General features: G+C 42.9%; 1 protein-coding gene across 1 annotated transcript in view; it reads left to right on the top strand.

Moving 5' to 3' along the window:
• The first annotated feature begins 4,975 nt into the window (after nucleotides 1–4,975).
• The window catches only part of LOC120575264 (cell division cycle protein 27 homolog), a 35,007-nt gene continuing 20,758 nt past the window's right edge, over nucleotides 4,976–19,224 (top strand). Inside the window, 8 exon segments of the mRNA XM_039825983.1 lie at nucleotides 4,976–5,178; nucleotides 9,206–9,281; nucleotides 9,376–9,523; nucleotides 11,208–11,333; nucleotides 16,134–16,231; nucleotides 16,477–16,619; nucleotides 17,099–17,319; nucleotides 17,414–17,519. Of these exon segments, the coding sequence (XP_039681917.1) occupies nucleotides 5,152–5,178; nucleotides 9,206–9,281; nucleotides 9,376–9,523; nucleotides 11,208–11,333; nucleotides 16,134–16,231; nucleotides 16,477–16,619; nucleotides 17,099–17,319; nucleotides 17,414–17,519 (945 nt within the window). The 5' untranslated portion in view covers nucleotides 4,976–5,151.

Raw genomic sequence — 19,224 nt, 5'->3', positions numbered from 1 at the left:
AAGGCGAGGCTGTGCTCCAAAACGTTTGTGCTGGCCGAAGAGGAGTCCTGTGTATCTGCGCCACTGAACTCTACCTATCGATCTGCGCTCGATTGCTCTTCCTTCATCCTCCAAGTACCCGGATGTCTGTCTCAGTAACTTGAAATTGAATTTCATGATCTGAATCTGAATAGTGAGAACTGAATGTGAGGATATATAGAGAGTTGAATTTTCAGTGAAGATCAAATTTTATTGGAATTCAGTTACAAACGAATGAATTCAATTTCAAATTATACTATTCAGATTCAGTTTTTCAATGCAATGATTCAAATTAAACAATACAATTTCAAATTATGTGATTCAAATTCAGTTTTTCAATGCAATTATTTAAGTTTAGCAATTCAAATTCAAATATAAATGATTCAAATTCAGTTTCTGGTGGCACATATTTCAGCCCATACGCTATGACCAAAAGTCAATTTTGGCCTGCAGGTGTCCTCAGGCCCGGACCCTTGTCCATCGTGACAAATTTCGGGCAGATAACGACAACGCTTACACTCAAGTTACAACAACTTCTTTGGTCATCGCTAAACGCTCAAAATGGCCGCCCATGCGCACAAACCGTCTGATCGAAAAGTTTTTCTTTTAATAACTTTTCATCGTTAAGGTGTTGGGTTATTACAGACCAAGTTTGAAGTCCACCAGATTAAATCTCTAGGAGGAGTTCGTTAAAAGTACGACATGTGGAAATGGCCAAAATCGCACTAATTTCGAACTTTGAGATCAAAATGGCGGACTTCCTGTTGAGTTTAGGGTATGGCTGTAATGACGTTTCTTGTACATCTTGACATGGTACATATGTATACCAAGTTTCGTGAGTCTACGTTAAACGCACTGCAGGGGCTCAATTTTCTTAACTTTCTAGGGGGCGCTTGAGCGAGCCATTTTGTGCCCTATTCCCAAACCCTTAAAATACGTGACTTTTCACCAGACTTGATGCGACCGCCAAATTTGGTCAGTTTTTGAATATGTTAAGCCCCTCAAAAAGCCAATTCATTTGACGGAAAATAATAGAAGAAAGAAAGAAAGAAAGAATAATAATAATTCCTTCAGTTTCAATAGGGCCTTCGCACGCATTGTGTTAGCTATCAAAATTCTTTTGATAACTTTTAGTCACGAGGGTCAACCGAGTCTATATCCAAGTTTTTATGCAGATTGGACCCACGGCCCAGGAGGAGTTAGACAAAGTATGTTTTCCATATATCGCGATGTGAATAATTCATAAAATAAATTCTAACAGCGCCATCTAATGGCCGATGCACTATAAATTTGGCGTGGATGCTCAAACCCCTATACGGAACAACTTTGTCATATTTGGTGTCAATCGGGAATAAATCTTGGTAAGATATGCAACTTCCTGTTTCGACAGCCCCCTACAGGAAGTTGGTCCTCTGTAACTTGCACATTGTGTTAGCTATCAAAATTCTTTTGATATATTTTTGTCATGAGGGTCCACCGAGTCTACATGCACATTTTTGTGCAGATGGGACTCACGCTCTAGGAGGAGTTAAAAAAAGTAGGTTTCGCTCAAAGCAAATTAGCTAATTAATTTAAAAAAATTTAAACAGCGCCATCTAAAGGCCAATTGACGACATATTTGGCAAACAGCCTCATTGGCACATGAGGAACAACTTTCTTAAGTTTTGTGTCCATTGGAATAGCCGTTGGCAAGATATAACCATTCCTGTTTCCACTCCCACCTACAGGAAGTTGGTCCTCCATAACTTGCACATTGTTTTAGCTATCAATATTCTTTTGATAACTTTTGTCACGAGGGTCCTCCCGAGTGTATATCCAAGTTTTCGTGCAGATTGGACTCACGGCCCAGGAGGAGTTAGACAAAGTAGGTTTCCCATATATCGCAATGTGAATAATTAATAAAAAAAATTCTAACAGCGCCATCTAATGGCCGATTCACTCTAAATTTGGCCTGGATGGTCAAGCCCCTATGTGGAACAACTTTGTCATGCTTGGTGGCAATCGGAATAAGTCTTGGTAAGATATGCAACTTCCTGTTTCGACAGCCCCCTACAGGAAGTTGGTCCTCTGTAACTTGCGCATTGTGTTAGCTATCAAAATTCTTTTGATATGTTTTTGTCATGAGGGTCCACCGAGTCTACGTGCACATTTTTGTGCAGAACAGACTCACGCTCTACGAGGAGTTAAAAAAGGAGGTTTTGCTCAAAGCGAATTTGCTAATTAATTACAGAAATTAAAACCGCGCCATCTAAAGGCCAATTGACGCCATATTTGGCAGACAGCCTCATTGGCACATGAGGAACAACAGTTTTAAGTTTTGTGTCCATCGGAATAGCCATTGGCAAGATACAGCCATTCCTGTTTCCACACCCACCTACAGGAAGTTGGTTCTCCATAACTTGCGCATTGTTTTAGCTATCACAGTTCTTTTGATAACTCTTTGTCACGAGGGTCCTCCGAGTCTGTAAGAAAGTTTTTGTGCCGATTGGACTCACGCCTCAGGAGTAGTTAGACAGAGTAGGTTTCCCATATATCAATATTTTGATGATTAAATAAAAGAAAATTAAAACAGCGCCATCTAATGGCCGATTGCAGCCAACTTTGGCACAGTTGCTAAACCATCCAGGAGGAACATCGTTGTCAAGTTTCGGGGCAATCGGAATAATTGTTGTCAAGATAACGCAACTTCCTGTTTAGACAGTAAGTTGCTATAACTTCCGCATTTTTTCAACTATCAAAATTCTCTGGATCACTTTTCATTATGAGGGTCAACAGATACTTCCTGCAAAGATTCAAGAAGATTGAAGTCACGGCCTAGGATGAGTTCGAAAGAATGTAAAACACCTGAAAAATGCATAATTAAAAATGGCCGCCTTCCGGTTGGGCGGAGCTAATGAATGTAAATGGGAAATATGTCTGCAATGATTAGAGCAATATGGGTATTAAATTTGGTGAAGATCGGAGCAACTATGTCCATGTTAAGGCCTTCTACGCATTAGGGGGCGCTATGGAGCCCGCTTACAGGTATGGGCCAAATCGCACGTCTCGCAAAGCCCCAGGTTATTGGGCGCCAATTTTGTGAGTGTATATATTGAGGCGTCAAAATGTGCCCAAGTGCTAAAACCAATTAGGGGCGCTATAGAGCACCATACACTCCCAGGCCTAAATGTGTATCAGATAAAGAGTTTAATATTCTGCACATGGCTGCAACATTTTAGAGTTTTAGTGCATCCTAAAGTCCTCAAACAAGTGTTCGTATAATGAAGATTTTTGCACGAAAACCAAGATTTTGGAAATTTTGTAATTTTTTCTAAAAATAGCTCCATGGAGTTCAAGATGAGACCTATGTTCCCTCAAAAGTTGGTATATTAACTTCTTACTTTTTTCGGAATTAAGGCGCACGTTAGGGGGCGCTATGGAGCCCCCTGGCAACACCCGAGGCCAAGCACTACAGAACTTTGCAATTTTCACCAGTTGTGGTGTGCAAATTTTTGTGAGTTTTCGTGCATGCTAACGCCCTCAAAAATGCGACAAAGGACTCGGAAAAATAATAATCTGATGAAAAACAATAGGTTCCTTCGCACTTTCAGTGCAAGGCACCGTTGGAGCCTTGCACTTTCGTGCTCGGGCCCTAAAAAGATCCAGCTCTCTCCAGTAGATAGCGCTAATGCAACACTTATAAATGCCAACCGCAGTTAAAGTCCATGAAGAAGAAGACGTTCCTCTGGGTAGGGGATATTATTAGGAATATCACATTTATGTTTTAGCATCTTTGTTGGAATCCCCTGACCCTAACCCATCCCATAATAACATGAAATGGACATTAAAGAGCTTGTGTGCTTTTGTGGATGTTTAGAGTCCGGACGGCTTTCTAATAGGCCTATGTCACCTTTTATAGTTTCAAAATATAATTTAATGTCAGTTTTAAACTGCTGAGTTTTTGGTTTTTCTTTCAGACCATTTACATTATACTAGCAAATAAAAGATTCAAAATGAAAACACATTATTATCCAAATAATTTCCTAAATAGTAAAAAATATATATCTCTGCTTTGTTCTCAACATCCATCTGAAACTATCGACACAACACATATCTTCTCACAAAATATCACACAGACAGATTTATATTTCTTTAAGTTTGGTTTGTTGGGTGGATGTAACCAGAGCCATGTCTTTCTCTATCACTCTGGATGTAACCTGACTCCGCCAAATGGATTGCTTCGCATTTGCTCGGCATATCCATCTGGGCCATCAACTTTCCGTTGGAGAACTTTTGGGAAGGGGCGAAAATACTGGTTAGCTGATTGGATGAACCATCTGTCTATCACCTATTTGGTGTTTTTGTAAAAAAACATACGAAGGACCAGAGAAAAAGCATTAGCATGCATTGGGGTACGCTGTTGGAAACGGTTGCTATTGATAAACATTGTTATACCCTAACCCACTTTTTTTTTTTTTTTTTGGAGGTATTTTTATTTTATTTATTTATTTTTCGGCTCCAAATTTTCTCTATCTCAAGATGCCAGACTGATCTGCGAGTGGAAAACTGGAGCTCGCGAGATCGGGACGGTCTCACGAGGCTAGGATGTAACGGACCACTTTATTTTATTACTGACAAAACATTTATTATTATAAGTTCAAATCTAATTCTAGTTCATATTCTCAAAGTGGTTTGCACCGAGCAGATTTAGGCCAATGCGCCAAATGTCTAAAATATATATTTACACACACACACACACACACACACACACACACACACACACACACACACACACACACACACACACACACACACACACACACACACACACACACACTCACTACAGTAGTTAGCTCCTCTACAATCATTCCTCGATATTCTTCGGCTGTGATTGGCTTCTAACTGTCGGTCATCTCCGCCCCCGGCCCTCCACTCTGCTCGGTATTCTTCGACTGTGCTCGGCTCCTAACTGTCGGTCATCTCCGACCCCGGCCCTCCACCCTGCTCGGTATTCTTCGGCTGTGCTCGGCTGCTAACGGTCGGTGTGTTCAAATCTTCGGCCGCAGCTCCTCCTGGAGACTGAAGTAAAGAAAGAGCCGACAGAAAAGAGGGAAAACAGACGACAAGAACAGATATACGGAGTCTGGAAGCGGAATGACGGTGCTGCAGGAACCTGTCCAGGTACAAACACATCTTCACTTCGTTGTCATGTGTTTATAAAGCGTGTTCCGGCGGCCTCAGCGGCCGGTCCAGTCCGCGGTGTGAGAGCCCTCTCTCCGCCACAGGCCCCCGCCGCTAGTTGCACGGGACATTTTATTAAAAACCCCGATAATTACAGGGAGGTTTGGTCTGCCAGGGGCCCTTTGGTTCAACACAATGTTGGAGCCATTTGGTTCAAGACTTTCACACTATGCTAGTTCACATATCTAAGGTCGTAACAGTTTTTAGGTTTCCGGTGGTTTCGTTACGAAATAAACTAAATGGAATAATTGTTGTGATATTTTGTGATTTGCTTTATGTGTCTCGTCGCTTCGGCTTAGACTGAATACCCAACCTGTGTTTAGGTTAGATCATACGACGTTAAAAACATTAACTTGGCCTGTGGGTCGCAGTGTTAGCACCACAGCAAACTGTTATTAAAGTTTATATTGTACCCGAACAAACCGTGTGTACAGAATATATCAGCGGGCCGTGTTGGTTGGTTAAAGGTCTTTAAGAGACTGGTGTTTTTCTGCTGATAATAATAATAATCAGCCAGATCTCAAATGGAGTTTTGTATTATTAGCATCGCTAATGCTGAGATGCTAACAGTGGAGCTAGCGTTTAGCTGAGAGGCTTCAGTCAGCAGAAGTTCACCTCTAAAGGTTAGAAGTGAACATAAACCGGTGAGAAGAGAATTGAATCAAAGTGTGTCTGACTACAGAGCAGCCGCAGCTGTCTCTCTGGTGTTAGCCTCTCGTTGCTAACATGCTAGCTAACAGCAGCTAGCTGCCGGTAACATGAAGAGCGTTAGCCATCAGCTGTTAGCTGCCATGTCAGATTAAACACAGTTAAAACCGACTGCAGTGACGTCAGTAAGAATATCTGCTGGACCAAAGTGACATCATTGCCACATTTGTGACATCATCAACATAAATTAACTGGCTGTTGGTTCAAGCAGCAGTTTGTTTTTTTTATCACAGAGAAGATCAAAAGAATCTCTGTTCTGTCCAATCACAGAGCAGGATACACTGCTGTTACCTGTCTCACAGAGCAGGATACCTGTATCACTGCTGATACCTGTCTAACTGAGCTGCTGTCTCACTGTCTGGGAACGGAAATGGAGTGTGTGTGTGGCTGGCTGGCTGGCTGCTGTTACCTGTCTCACTGCTGATACTAAACCTGTTTGAGTCATGATTTCCTGGGATCTTTAACTAATGAGTCGTGAGTCTCTAGTATCATTAACACGGATCAGTTGAGTCCTCCTACAATTCAATCTAAAATCATAACCGCGCCACACACAAACCTCTTGCAACATTAGCTACTATTAGTCCTAGCCATCTTAGCTGCCAAAGGCTCTATAACTTACAATTTCGTAGACGACAACAACTCCACAAGTCAACTTCAAGCGCCTGAGTGAGCAGAGAGACAGTCTGAGACAGGTTATAGGAACTTCCCGACCTGCAGACTCAGAGCTGGAAACATTGCGAGCTCGCCTCGCAGACAACTCATGAGTTGTCGATGACTTGTGAGTTGTCGTGTGAGTCAGTCAATCCTGCACATCAGCCGACTACGTTGTCATGAGTGGATCTGATTCAGACGAGCGAGTGAAGTCTCTCCTCGAGCTCAGAGTAAAGCAAATCAACAACAAAAGCCATTCTTTCACTTCTGAAATAACATACAATGTTCTGCACGTAGCCTAGCTAGGCCTACTGTAGGTTTGGTGTATTAATGTAGTATATTAAAATGCAATTAGGTCGAGCAGACAGTCTGAAACATATCAAGCTCGCCTATAGATCAATACTGACTCAAGGGACTCGCACCACCTGGATCAGTTAGCGAGTGAATAAGAATAACCCAGATCTTTAAAAGGAATTCAGTTTGCCAGGCCTTGCTGATACCTGTCTTGCTGCTGATACCTGTCTCACTGCTGATACCTGTCTCACAGAGCAGGGTACCTGTATCACTGCATTTATAAAGTCTTGGATTTCGTTACAAAGGTCTTATATTGTTTTGCCTTTCCTATGATTAAGTTCATACCGTAACAGAATTAACTGTTACTAATGTAGGCTAAGTAAAAACTGACCAGAGCCCGTGTACCCCCCCTGAGCGGAGGATGTGCAGAATGTGTCGGTGTCTGTCGGACCTTGGCTGGCCGTTCGGCGCCTTCAGACAAAGCTCAAGCTAACAGACTAACGGCTTATTAGCTAGCCAAACACCGAGCGGTAACATCTGCAAAGATTGGCTCTGTGAGCGCATCAATCTGCCCGGTGTGCGTAACAAACAGAGCGAGCAGCCGCCGGACTCTAACATCTGTTGATCCGTTCCGGACTTCACTGTGAGCGGACTGTTTAGAGACGATGTGACCGGCAGGTAACGTTAAAGGTTCGCTGCAAGGAAACGCTGAACTGAGCTGTGTGTTTCCAGTGTTAAACACTGCTGCAGGTGTTCATGCACGACTGTTGGTGGTGATTTCCAGAGGTGGAAGACTTACTCAGATCATTTATTGCAGTAAAAGTAGAAAAAACAGTGTTGTAGAGTTACAAATTACTTGTCAGTTACAAGTCCTGCATTCAACATCTTCCCTATGTAATAGTACAAAAGTATTATCATAATATTCTTAAAGTACCAAAAGTAAAAGTGCTCATTATGCAGTGTAATATATTTTATTTTATTGGATTATATTATGATCCAATTAATTTTATTAAATATGACCGATAATTTAAATAAAATGTTTTATTTAATTCAAGTAGCCTACTTGAACATAATTATTTTCTAGGGTTTAAAATGTATACAGATTTGACATTTAATGGCACATTTATTCCGCGTGTGTGCTGCCGTGTTCATGAATCAGAACTTCGACACCTGCACACCGGCACCTTTCTCACTGTCTGGGAACGGAGATGGAGAGATGGTTAGCTGGGTGCGTGTGACTGTGTGTTAGGGCTGGGCGATATGGAGAAAATCAAATATCACAATATTTTTGACCAAATACCTCAATATCGATACCATAACGATATTGTAGTGTTGACTATTGGTGCTTTCACAAAATATTTACACAATGAGATTTTTGATAATCACCAGAAATGTGGATATAATGACCAAGTGGGGAAAAGGCAAATAATAGAACAGTTACAACAGTCTGGTAAGTTCAGAATATGTCATCACTTTACCGTAATGCAGCTTTTAAAACCAGTAAAAGACAACACTTATATTACGATATCCAAACTCTAAGACGATATCTAGTCTCATATCACGATATCGATATAATATTGATATATTGCCCAGCCCTACTGTGTGATAGTGCAGGACGTCCTCTCAGGGAGTTGGTTCTGAGGTGTGATTGTGTAGAAACAGCCCAGGGTAGGGTTAGGGCTCTCTTTATGAACAACAACTATCTGACATTAATCTCCAGTTTGGTCAAGCTGATCAGACAGTTTGTCGTCATGGTAACCCTAACCCTCGTTAGCAGACAGAGGGGGGGCAGTTTGGTTTTCAGGTGGGCTTTCCCAGAGAGTCATGTGAAAACTATGATGAACACGTTCATGCTGCTGGTATTTCTGTGTTCCAGAGTTTGGCCTGTAACATCAGTGTCAGCAGGATTTCATAACATCCTCTGTCTTGTTCTGTCCCAGAGGAGAGAAGAGACTAGAACATTCATATTTAACATGCTGACATCACGCAAGTTTATCATCAAACTGATTCATGGATTATCAGAATAGTTGGAGATGAATTGATTAATCTTTGCAGCTGTAGCACACAGTGTGTTACTGTAAATAAACATCCTGACTGACTGTAGAAACTTATCTGATTGGTCCGTTTACCGCTGACACTAATATGTGTTAATCTGAGTTCATACCACTTCTAGAAACAGTATATTCTGTTTGGATATTCAGAATAAGGTCTGTCTCTCCCTCTGTCTGATAATTAACCTGTCTCCCTCTCTGTGTTCAGGAAGAATATGTGCATGTCTGTCTGATAATAAACCTGTCTCCCTCTCTGTGTTCAGGCTGCAGTGTGGCAGGCTCTGAACCACTACGCCTTCCTGGACGCCGTTTTCCTCGCTGAGAGACTCTACGCTGAAGGTAACACCTGTCTGTCTGTCTACCTGTCTGTCTGTCTGTCTGAACACCTGTCTGTCTGTCTGTCTGAACACCTGTCTGTCTGTCTGTCTGTCAGTGAGGTCGGAGGACGCCCTCTACCTGTTGGCGACATGTTACTACCGCTCTGGGAAGCCATATAAAGCGTACCGGCTGCTGAAGGCTCACAGCTGCTCCACTCCGCAGGTTAGATTCCTGCTGGCAAAATGCTGCGTCGAACTCAGCAAGTAAGAACACACACACGCACACAGACACACACACTCACACACACAACGACAGATACACACACACTCACACACACAACGACAGACACACACACACACACACACACACACACACACACACACACACACACACACACACACACACACACGGCAGTGTTTCCCATACATACTGTAGATTCTACTTGGCCCAGGTAGATTGAGATCTGCCCAGGTACATAAAATCCAAATTAAATTTTTTCTATATAATAACCTATTTGGGCTCTAATCAGGTATTTAATCTGCTGAACCAGAACATTTGACAAACCAACCAGATTTAAGACAAAGCCCATCATGGCTACACTTCATCTGTATCATCTTTTAGTCTGATATGTTTAATATGTAAATAGTTATTTATTTCCAAATGATCTGTTAATGTTATGTAGCCTAGTCACTGTTTTCAATAAATATTTCATAAACCTTTGTTTGACTAGTTTTTACTGAACCAGCCATCACGCACAGTCACATCCTGCACCCCCCACCACCACAAGTAAACTCTCAACCTGTGGGAAACACTGCACAGACATAGCCTGGATGCCAGCCGAACTTAGCCCCGCCCACAAAATTCGAGGTCGGGAAGTTCGGTCTGGAGTCGCTCCGTTGAGAAGCAATTATTGCACGAACAGGATCTGTTCGGACCAATCAGATTGTCGGACAGATGATCAACAGTAACAGAATCAATCACGTCACCAAAGAACGCTTGGGTTGAATTTGTTGAGATGTGTAGATTCCACCATCGCGTCTGTTGCAGAAGATATCGACAGCGCATTCATTTTAAAATCCTCAGCGGAGGAGCCTCAACAACTGCCCGAAGCAGCTATAGAATAATTATTAAAAGAAAGCGTATATGGTGGAAAGAGAGAGAGAGAGCGTTATATGGTGGAGAGAGATAGAGAGAGACTGAAGAGAGAGAGCGTTATATGGGAGAGAGATAGAGAGAGACTGAAGAGAGAGAGCGTTATATGGTGGAGAGAGATAGAGAGAGACTGAAGCGTTATATGGTGGAGAGATAGAGAGACTGAAGAAGAGAGTGTTATATGGTGGAGACATAGAGAGTCTGAAGAGAGTGTTATATGGTGGAGAGACATAGAGAGTCTGAAGAGAGGGCCGGCCCGCGCTAGAACAAAGCCGTGAATCAGAGAAATAAAACGTGTTTTCGCGATTCATCTCTAGAAACGCAACTGTAGCGAGCATGTCACTATCACTAACGTTATCCACATTTATATTCTACAAGCAACAAATGATATATCCAGCTTCAAAAAAGTCTAAAAGTCGGAAGTTAGAACGAATGCATTGTGCAAAGAGTGGTTGCTATGGAGACGAGACAGTGTTGAGTTCCGTTGTCTATCCAATGAATGCAGAGGCATTTTTTTTCCTGGTTCTGTTGGAACACGCCCCATAATCACAGCCCATTGGAGCGGTTTCAGACTCACATCCTGACTAGAATCTGAGTATGACCACGTCAGGCTAGCACACACACACACACACACACACACACACACACACACACACACTTTATTTTTTGTTTAAGAAGCTTTTATTTTAAGACCCATCCAATATGAAACAACAGAAGTGACTTCATCTGTCCGTCTCTCCACCTCTTTGTCTCTCTCTCTGCATCTGTCTGTCTCTCCACCTGTGTGTCCGTCAGGCTGGCTGAAGGAGAGCAGGTTCTGATTGGTGGAGTGCTGAACAAACAGAAGAGTCAGGATGACATCATCACAGAGTTTGGAGACTCTGCCTCCTTCACCCTGTCATTACTGGGACACATTTACTGGTAAACCTCTGACCCTGTTTTCACCTGAGTGATCAGATCCCAAGTGGACAGCTCTAAGTACTGTTGAAAACACTCTGAGGACGCATTGAGATCGGATCGTTTGAGCCCCATGTGTCCATATTCTAATAGCAGTGAGAACGGGAATGTGTCCTGTGTTCACATTAAAGACCGCCTACTCAACTGTCAGTAGAAATACGTAGGCCTCCCTACTCATTCATAAGTCCCAGGTGTGTGTGTGTGTGTGTGTGTGTGTGTGTGTGTGTGTGTGTGTGTGTGTGTGTGTGTGTGTGTGTGTGTGTGTGTGTGTGTGTGTGTGTGTGTGTGTGTGTGTGTGTGTGTGTGGTCCTACGTGATGCCTGCTCTCACAGATTACAAAGCAATTTGTGGCGGGGGGGAGGATTTTCATAACAATCAAGTATCAAAAACTGTGGAGGATCACGCTGTTGGATGCAAATCTATCTTTCTCTCTCCCTGACCATGTCTTTCACTGGTTGAAGCCTGAAAATATTGTGAACTTCGTTATTCGAATATCATTTGAATATATAAAAAAACAAAATGATATTCGAACGAATATTAGGCAGTCCTTAATATTCTAACCTGTTATGGGCATTATTTTTTGTAAATGTGTTTGCTTGTAAACGTTGTTTTCAATTCAGAGTCCGAGGCTTTTTCACACATTTCAAAATGTAACTACACATAGCGGGGGATGCTCGTCCCTCTGCCGTGGCTCTGTAGCGTTGTGTTCACCCCTAGTTCTCAAAGAAGGCTGGCTCGCCCAGGGCCAGGCCAGCTCAGCGGCATCTTTCTCCCGTGGCGTTCCGCTGTCTCTCCTACCTACACCGGCCCCCGCACCCTGTCCTTTCTCCCCTTTCTACCTGCCTGCTCAGTGCTGCTGCACATAAGGAGAGAGCACAGAGGGGGGGCTGCTCCTCAGTCACACAACAGAAGAGAGAGGGGACTGTTTGGGCGGCCACAGGAGAGAAATACCTCACGTGCTCGCTGGACCATACTGGCGACTAGGGGTGGGCGATATGGACAAAAAATAATATCTCGATATTTTGACGATAACGATAATTAGACGATATCCTTTTAAAAATGTGTTTTTAAAAGTCTGATTACTTAATCACTGATGATAATAATGGGCACAATGTTGAATAAAAACAGTTCTCATTTATTTTCTTTAAAATTTAAGTATTCAAGTAAAAACAATTTAAAGACAAAATACTACTATACTAACACTAATTGAACTAGTGTAGGAACATTGAACTCTGAGTACACATTCAGTTGTTCACCTCTGCTGTAATGTAAGTTGTGTAAATTATAATAATAAACAAAGGGCTCTGTTCTGTAACATATTGCACACAACCATGTCCTTATTGGAAGCAGTCCTGGAGCTGGGATTGGCCTGGGTTAGGGCTGGGCGATATGGCTGAAAACTGTATCACGATATAAGTGTTTCATATCAGTCGATATTGATAATTATTGATATTTATTATGACCTATTTAAAATAAGGACCAGGAGAAAAATATATTAAATTTAAACATTTTTATTTTAAACTTAACCTTCCTCTGATTATAATCCCCTCAGTTATAAAAGCAGAAATGTCAACACAACCATGGAAATCAAAATTAAAATGTAAACATAAGTCTAAAATCACAGTGAAGAAAGAATAAGTACGAATTGCTTAATAAGGTGTAATAAAATGGTGCAAAGTGTTAAATATAAACATAGAGAAACCTGAAACCTGAGAAGAACTATTTTCTGCAGGTTTAGTGCTAGGTTGGTAACCTGGCTTCTCAACAGTGCTCAGCACGTCTGCCTCCGTTATTTCTTTGTAGCGTTTAGTAAGGGCTGATGCAGAGTACCTCTCCGTGGCGGTCTGCTGCTTGTAGCGTAATGCAATTTTGCTGTGTTATGCAGTATGTGTTTGCGGCTGTGCAGAGTATCGGCGGCTTGATTGCTAGCATATGCTTTTGTTTCGTACAGGTGTAGCAGCTGCAGATGTTGTTGGACATTGCTGGCGAATACGGCTGTGCTCCAAAGTGTGACGCGGTGGTAAAACAAGTTTGCGGTAGTGTTGGTGGGGACGACGGTCAGACTTATAAAATCCCCAAAACTGCCATACTGACTTTTCCATGTTTTATCAACAATTTCCTCGCTTCGCTCGCGGCACTTACTTTCCACTTATCGCTACGCCGCCGGTTCTGTTATTGTAGAATTAGAATCCAACACGCGAGAGCGATGTGGCGCAACCAAACTTGATACTGTTACATGATTGGCTGTTAGAGTGTCACTCCCTACGTTGCTAGGTTACCAGAGAGTGAGTGCCTTTGTTCATGCAACCAAACTTGCTTCGCAACTTCTGGTTTCTTCCGAAGAAGAAAAACAAGTTATCGAACGTTTTATCGAACGCATTTTCTATTGATATTGATTACGTGTCTATCGCGATACATATCGTTATCGTTTTATAGCCCAGCCCTAGCCTGGGTTAGGCCAGGTTCAGATAGTCCTTCTACTTGGCTGTATAGTCCTTCTGACTGGGACTTATGCAGGGATCAGGAATAGTTGGATGTGACCTGACTGGCCCAGGTGAGGGAGAGGAGCAGTTCTGTATGCTTTCTTGATGTTAGAGTATACATGGTCTAGTGTGTTCTTCCCTCTAGTAACAAAATATACATGCTGGAAAAAAAGCTGGGGAGTACAGACTTTAAGGACACCTTGTTAAAGTCCCCTGCTACAATATGTATCCCCCGCTGCTTTCACGGTTAGCAGTGAGCCAAACTTGTGCTAACGTTAGCATTGGGGGCTATGTAGACGGCAGTGTGCTGTTTTCGTGGTAAATAAAATGGCCTGTATATTACTGACAGGGCTCCAGGTCAGGTGAGCCGTGCTGGGCAACGATCCTGCTGTTGGTACGCCATTCATTATGCACAAAAATGCAGTCCTCCGCCTCTGGTCTGACTCTTGCCGTAGTTATTTTCTCATCCTGCCGGTAGCTAGCTCGGAGTGCTAGCGCCGACAACAACCTGGAGCGCCCGGTCTGGCTGTGTCCTCCGGGATGTTGTGAGCCGCCTGGAAGGCTCTCGTAACAGCTGTGTTGTATCGTAGTCCTATATTGATTAGTTCAGTGTGGCTGTACTTGTATAAATATACACCGACAGGAGAGCTAGTAGCCGCTGCACAATTGCGTGCCGCCATCTTTGTTGACATTAGTGAATGTGTAGCGTTCCAATACGTGTTTTTTCTAAGTAATTTAAATACTTGATAATGTCAATTTGCACATCGTTAACACAACAATGACGATATTATCGTAAACGATATATATCGCCCACCCCTACTGGCGACTTCTTCTTTTTTTTTTAAACAGAAAGTCGCCAGATTTGTCGCTAGTCGCTCTTGTGAAAAAAAGTCGCTAAGTTGGCAACACTGCCCTCACACCGGCTCGACACACACACACCAGCACACGAGTATAAACATCAGACCACTTACGTAGGCTACGGTGAAAGCTCCGAACTTCCTGTCGAAAGCATACTGTGTACATGTTTGTGTTTAATCCAGGGTCTGACTTTTCTTTTCTTTTTTTTAACTGAAGGCATTTAATGGTCAAAATAGTATTAATAAATATTAATAAACAAACGAACTTCGAATATGATTTGTGTGTGTGTGTGTGTGTGTGTGTGTGTGTGTGTGTGTGTGTGTGTGTGTGTGTGTGTGTGTGTGTGTGTGTGTGTGTGTGTGTGTGTGTGTGTGTGTGTGTGTGTGTGTGTGTGTGTGTCACAAGTGTGACAGAGAGATGGAGGAGAGCAGGGAAAGGAAATGCAGAATGTAATGTAAATGGACTGTTCTTATATAGCCTTTTCTAGTCTCAACGACTACTCAAAGCGCTTTAACATTGTACAGGAACCATTCACCATTCACACACATTCATACACTGTGGCCGAGGCTGCCGTACAAGGTGCCACCTGCTCATCAGATAATCATTCACACACAACAGAACGTGTTTTAAATAGCATTTAAAAGCAAAAAAAATAAATAAACGCAATGTGCGGCGGCCGGTGTTGATAGTGAGGCGCACCGCCACACAATAGTCTGTGTGGGAAACACTGCTGCTCCTATATCCCTGGCTCTCTCCATCTCTTTGCAGCACTGCTGCCTTGAAAATAACGTTATTTTTTGTTTCATAAAACATCCCCAAATTCACCAATGTAGGACATTAGTGTAGGACACACAGAGACATATTGTACAGACAGTTGAAAACACACGTACCTAGAGCTGTCCACTTGGGATTGGATCACTCCGATCGGATTTTAATACCAGGTCAGAACAGGCCTGGTGTTATTCTTAGATAGGGAACCAGTTTAGCTTGGATATGAAAGAGATGGTTCCCTCTAGCCTCCGTTTTCCCATAGATCCGAGCTTTACTGACCCAGAAAAAACACTTGTGGTATACATATGTTTTAGTTCTTCAATCATATGACATGGCTAACTTTTCCTGTGTTGTTATGAAGACCTATTTAAAGTAAAGCGTTTTATTTTAACAGCAGCCATCTGGTAACACGTGTGTTTATATTGTAGTAATCTGAATATGTGCCAGCCATGACTACTGGGCTATTTTAAATGAAGATCCATTTTTACTGGATAATCCCAACACTGCTGTTACTGGTGTTATTGATGTTAGACCCACTGATTACTGACCTGTCTGTCTCTCCCTGTATGTCTGTCTGAACATCTGTCTCTCCTTCCCTGTCTGTCTGTCTGAACACCTGTCTGTCTGTCTGTCTGTCTCTCTCTCTGAGCAGTAAGACAGATCGTGTTGCTAAAGGTGCCGAGTGTTTTCAGAGAAGTTTAACTCTCAACCCGTTCCTCTGGTCGCCTTTCCAGAACCTCTGTCACCTAGGTAACACACACACACACACACACACACACACACACACTCTCTCACACTCACACATGTACACAACACACACACATACACAGACACTCACTCATTCTCACACATACACACAAAGACACACAGACCCTCACTCATTCACTCACACATACACACACTCCTCCACACACAAAAAAAAAAATAACACACACACACACACACACACACACACACACACACACACACTTAACTAACCTCACTGTGTGTTTCAGGAGAGAAACCAGATCCAGATCAGGTCTTTAGGTTGTCGTCTCTACAGAACTCTTTAGCCCCGCCCCCTCCACCTATTAGCCCCGCCCAGAACCCCTCCCACCGTCTAGACACCGCCCTCATGGAGACGCCCCAGGACACACTGGTACGTAACACAGACGCACCTCTAATACTCTCTGAACAAAGGGAACTGTAATCAGATTACTAGATGATGGCACTCATGTTAACGTATATAAACATATTCTTATGGGGAGAGAGACGTCTCATTATATTTGTGTGAACAGACTGACAACGGCTGATTGATTTTCCTTCAGACTGACATAAAGTTAGTCTTAACCTCTATGTGTTCTCCCTGGCGTAGATCTGAGATCCAGTAATGCCTTTTCCATTCACAGATGCAAACTGGATTAACAAATCCGTCCCTTGGATTTGTGGAACTTGTTTGTTTATTTGCAGATAAGGATTAAAGAACAAAGAATTTTAAGTTCCATGGACTGTCTTTACCTTTCTTGATGTTTTGCCGTGGTATGGTTTCAGTGTTGGTGGGGATATTTAGGCAGCCTATCATATTGAATCTTAACTTACAACACAGTTCTCAGTACTGAAATGTGTTTTTGTCTTCAGGAGTTGAATCGTTTAAATCTAGAATCATCTAACGGAAAGCTGACGTCTGATTTGTCGGTATCCTACATCGACTCCTCCCTCATCTCCCCGGAGACCGGCTCCCTGTTGGGTAACACGGTTTCCATGGCGTCAGCTGGTTCCTTATTGGCTAAACAGAACAAGCCCAAGAGTGGGCGGAGTTTACTGGGAGGCCCTGCAGCCCTCAGCCCGCTGACGCCCAGGTGAGTTATTTAACAGTCACATGACTCTTCGTATGCTGGTTTGAAGGAAAAGTTCACTTTTACAGAATAGGTCTGTGTGTCTGTGCGTCTGTAGTTTTGGGATCCTGCCCCTGCCCCTGGAGCCCAGCCCTGGAGACCCCACATATCTACAGAACTATTCAGCTACCATGGAAACACAATCTACAGCTCCCAGCAAGAAGGTACACACACATTGACACTTCTTTATATAGATGACTAAAGTCCAGAAATGGATCTTTTAATATCTGTCTTTTCACCATGGGTGCAGAAGTAAAAAGTCCTTTTTAAAGAACCTTTTTCAGTTTCTCAGGTCTTAATGTAAACATTAACCTGGTGCATTATAAAAATATATATCTGGTCTTCTGCCGTATCATTTGCTCTCCCCACAGTGTGACTAGTCTCGCTTTGCCAGACCCTCCTCCAAAGCGGGCTGAAGGAGGGTCTGGCTACTCCACATAGAATTCGGGGATGGGAGGAAAACGTGATCTGGTTTAATGACATTTCTTTAAACCAATCAGAATCGTCATGGGCGGTGCTAAACTCCACACAGAGCCGCAGCAAAATAGTAGCCTCGCTCCGCCCTCCTTCGTACTTTCGCTCAATTTTCATTTTCCTTCAATACTCTGTCTGGGTTTGTGGTATATTCTTGGGTTTTCTCTGGTCAAATATTTGGCGGTCCAATCAGTGAACAGAAGGAGTGGCTGAGAACGATGACGTTGACGCCTGTGCGCTAGTTTGAGTTGTAGTTCCGTAATGGCGGCGGCGAAAGATGCGAGCGAAGCCATTCAGTCCGTTGTGGCAGCAATGCTCCTGAATATCCAGAAGTTAAAGCCCGAGCAAGAACAATCTTTGCTGAGTTGTGTTGGTGGCCATGATGTTGTGGCCCTCCTCCCCACGGGGTTCAGGAAAAGTTAGATTTTCCAGCTCACTCTGTTAGTGGTGAAGGAGTTGGCTAACGCTAGCGATGCTAATCCCACGTCACGACCAAACAGTAGCGATTGGTTATGGCAGATCCAGAGTGGCTCTGGGCAGATCCAATAGTTTTAAACTTCAACAGAGTACCTGCCTTTAAGGAAGTTAGCACTTGTCAATGGAGAGTGGTCAGACTCTCTGTACAAATGAAATGGACCAGAGTCCAGGCTAGCAAAATAGTCATGCGAGAGAAAACTCAGATTGGACAGATAGTCTAGGTAGCTGTCTCAATTTACCCTGCAGAGATCTGAAGAGCAGTTAACCATTAGTCCTCATAAATTGGCGAGTCGCCTTTGTTGGTTGGATTGGTTAGAGTTAGGGTAAGAATCCCAGGGTAAGCCAATCAGAGGCAGAGGGACACTATGACACACCACACTCCCTGCTGGTCACACCAGACGTGCTCACAAAGCTATCTTGCTCCTCTCCACTCTACAGAGCAGATTTCTTTTCATCACGGGTGTCTGACTCTCCCTCCGTGTGCGTGATCGCCTGTTTCGATCTACACACAGCTGAGAAGTCAAGACAGCCCAAATCACCATAAACCTGGGTGATTTATTTTGAAATGTGTTTTATTTTGTAAAGCATCCAGCTACACTGTGGCCTTCCTGTGTTTGGTTACATACCTGGCTTAACACCTTCGCTTGCGGATCGCAGAAGAAATAGTGGAACCTCTTTAGTTAGGCTTTACTGTAGTTCCACATTACGTGCTTAAATCTACAAACAAAATACATACAAAAGCATTATTGTAGATCTCCCAATTGCATATTTTTAATGTTAATAATCAGTGGGCGATCAATCAAGGCATCGCTAGTTCTAGAACTACAATCGTTCCTAGTTCTAGAACTACAATCATTCATACTTCTAGAACTACAATTGTTCCTAGTTCTTGTGGTGCGGACACAATAAAAAGTGGAA

The sequence above is a fragment of the Perca fluviatilis genome, chromosome 15 (genome assembly GCF_010015445.1).
Source record: "Perca fluviatilis chromosome 15, GENO_Pfluv_1.0, whole genome shotgun sequence".
Classification (NCBI taxonomy): Eukaryota; Metazoa; Chordata; class Actinopteri; order Perciformes; family Percidae; genus Perca; species Perca fluviatilis.
The sequence above is the reverse complement of the archived record's forward strand: the minus strand, read 5'-3'. Positions and strand labels throughout refer to the sequence as shown.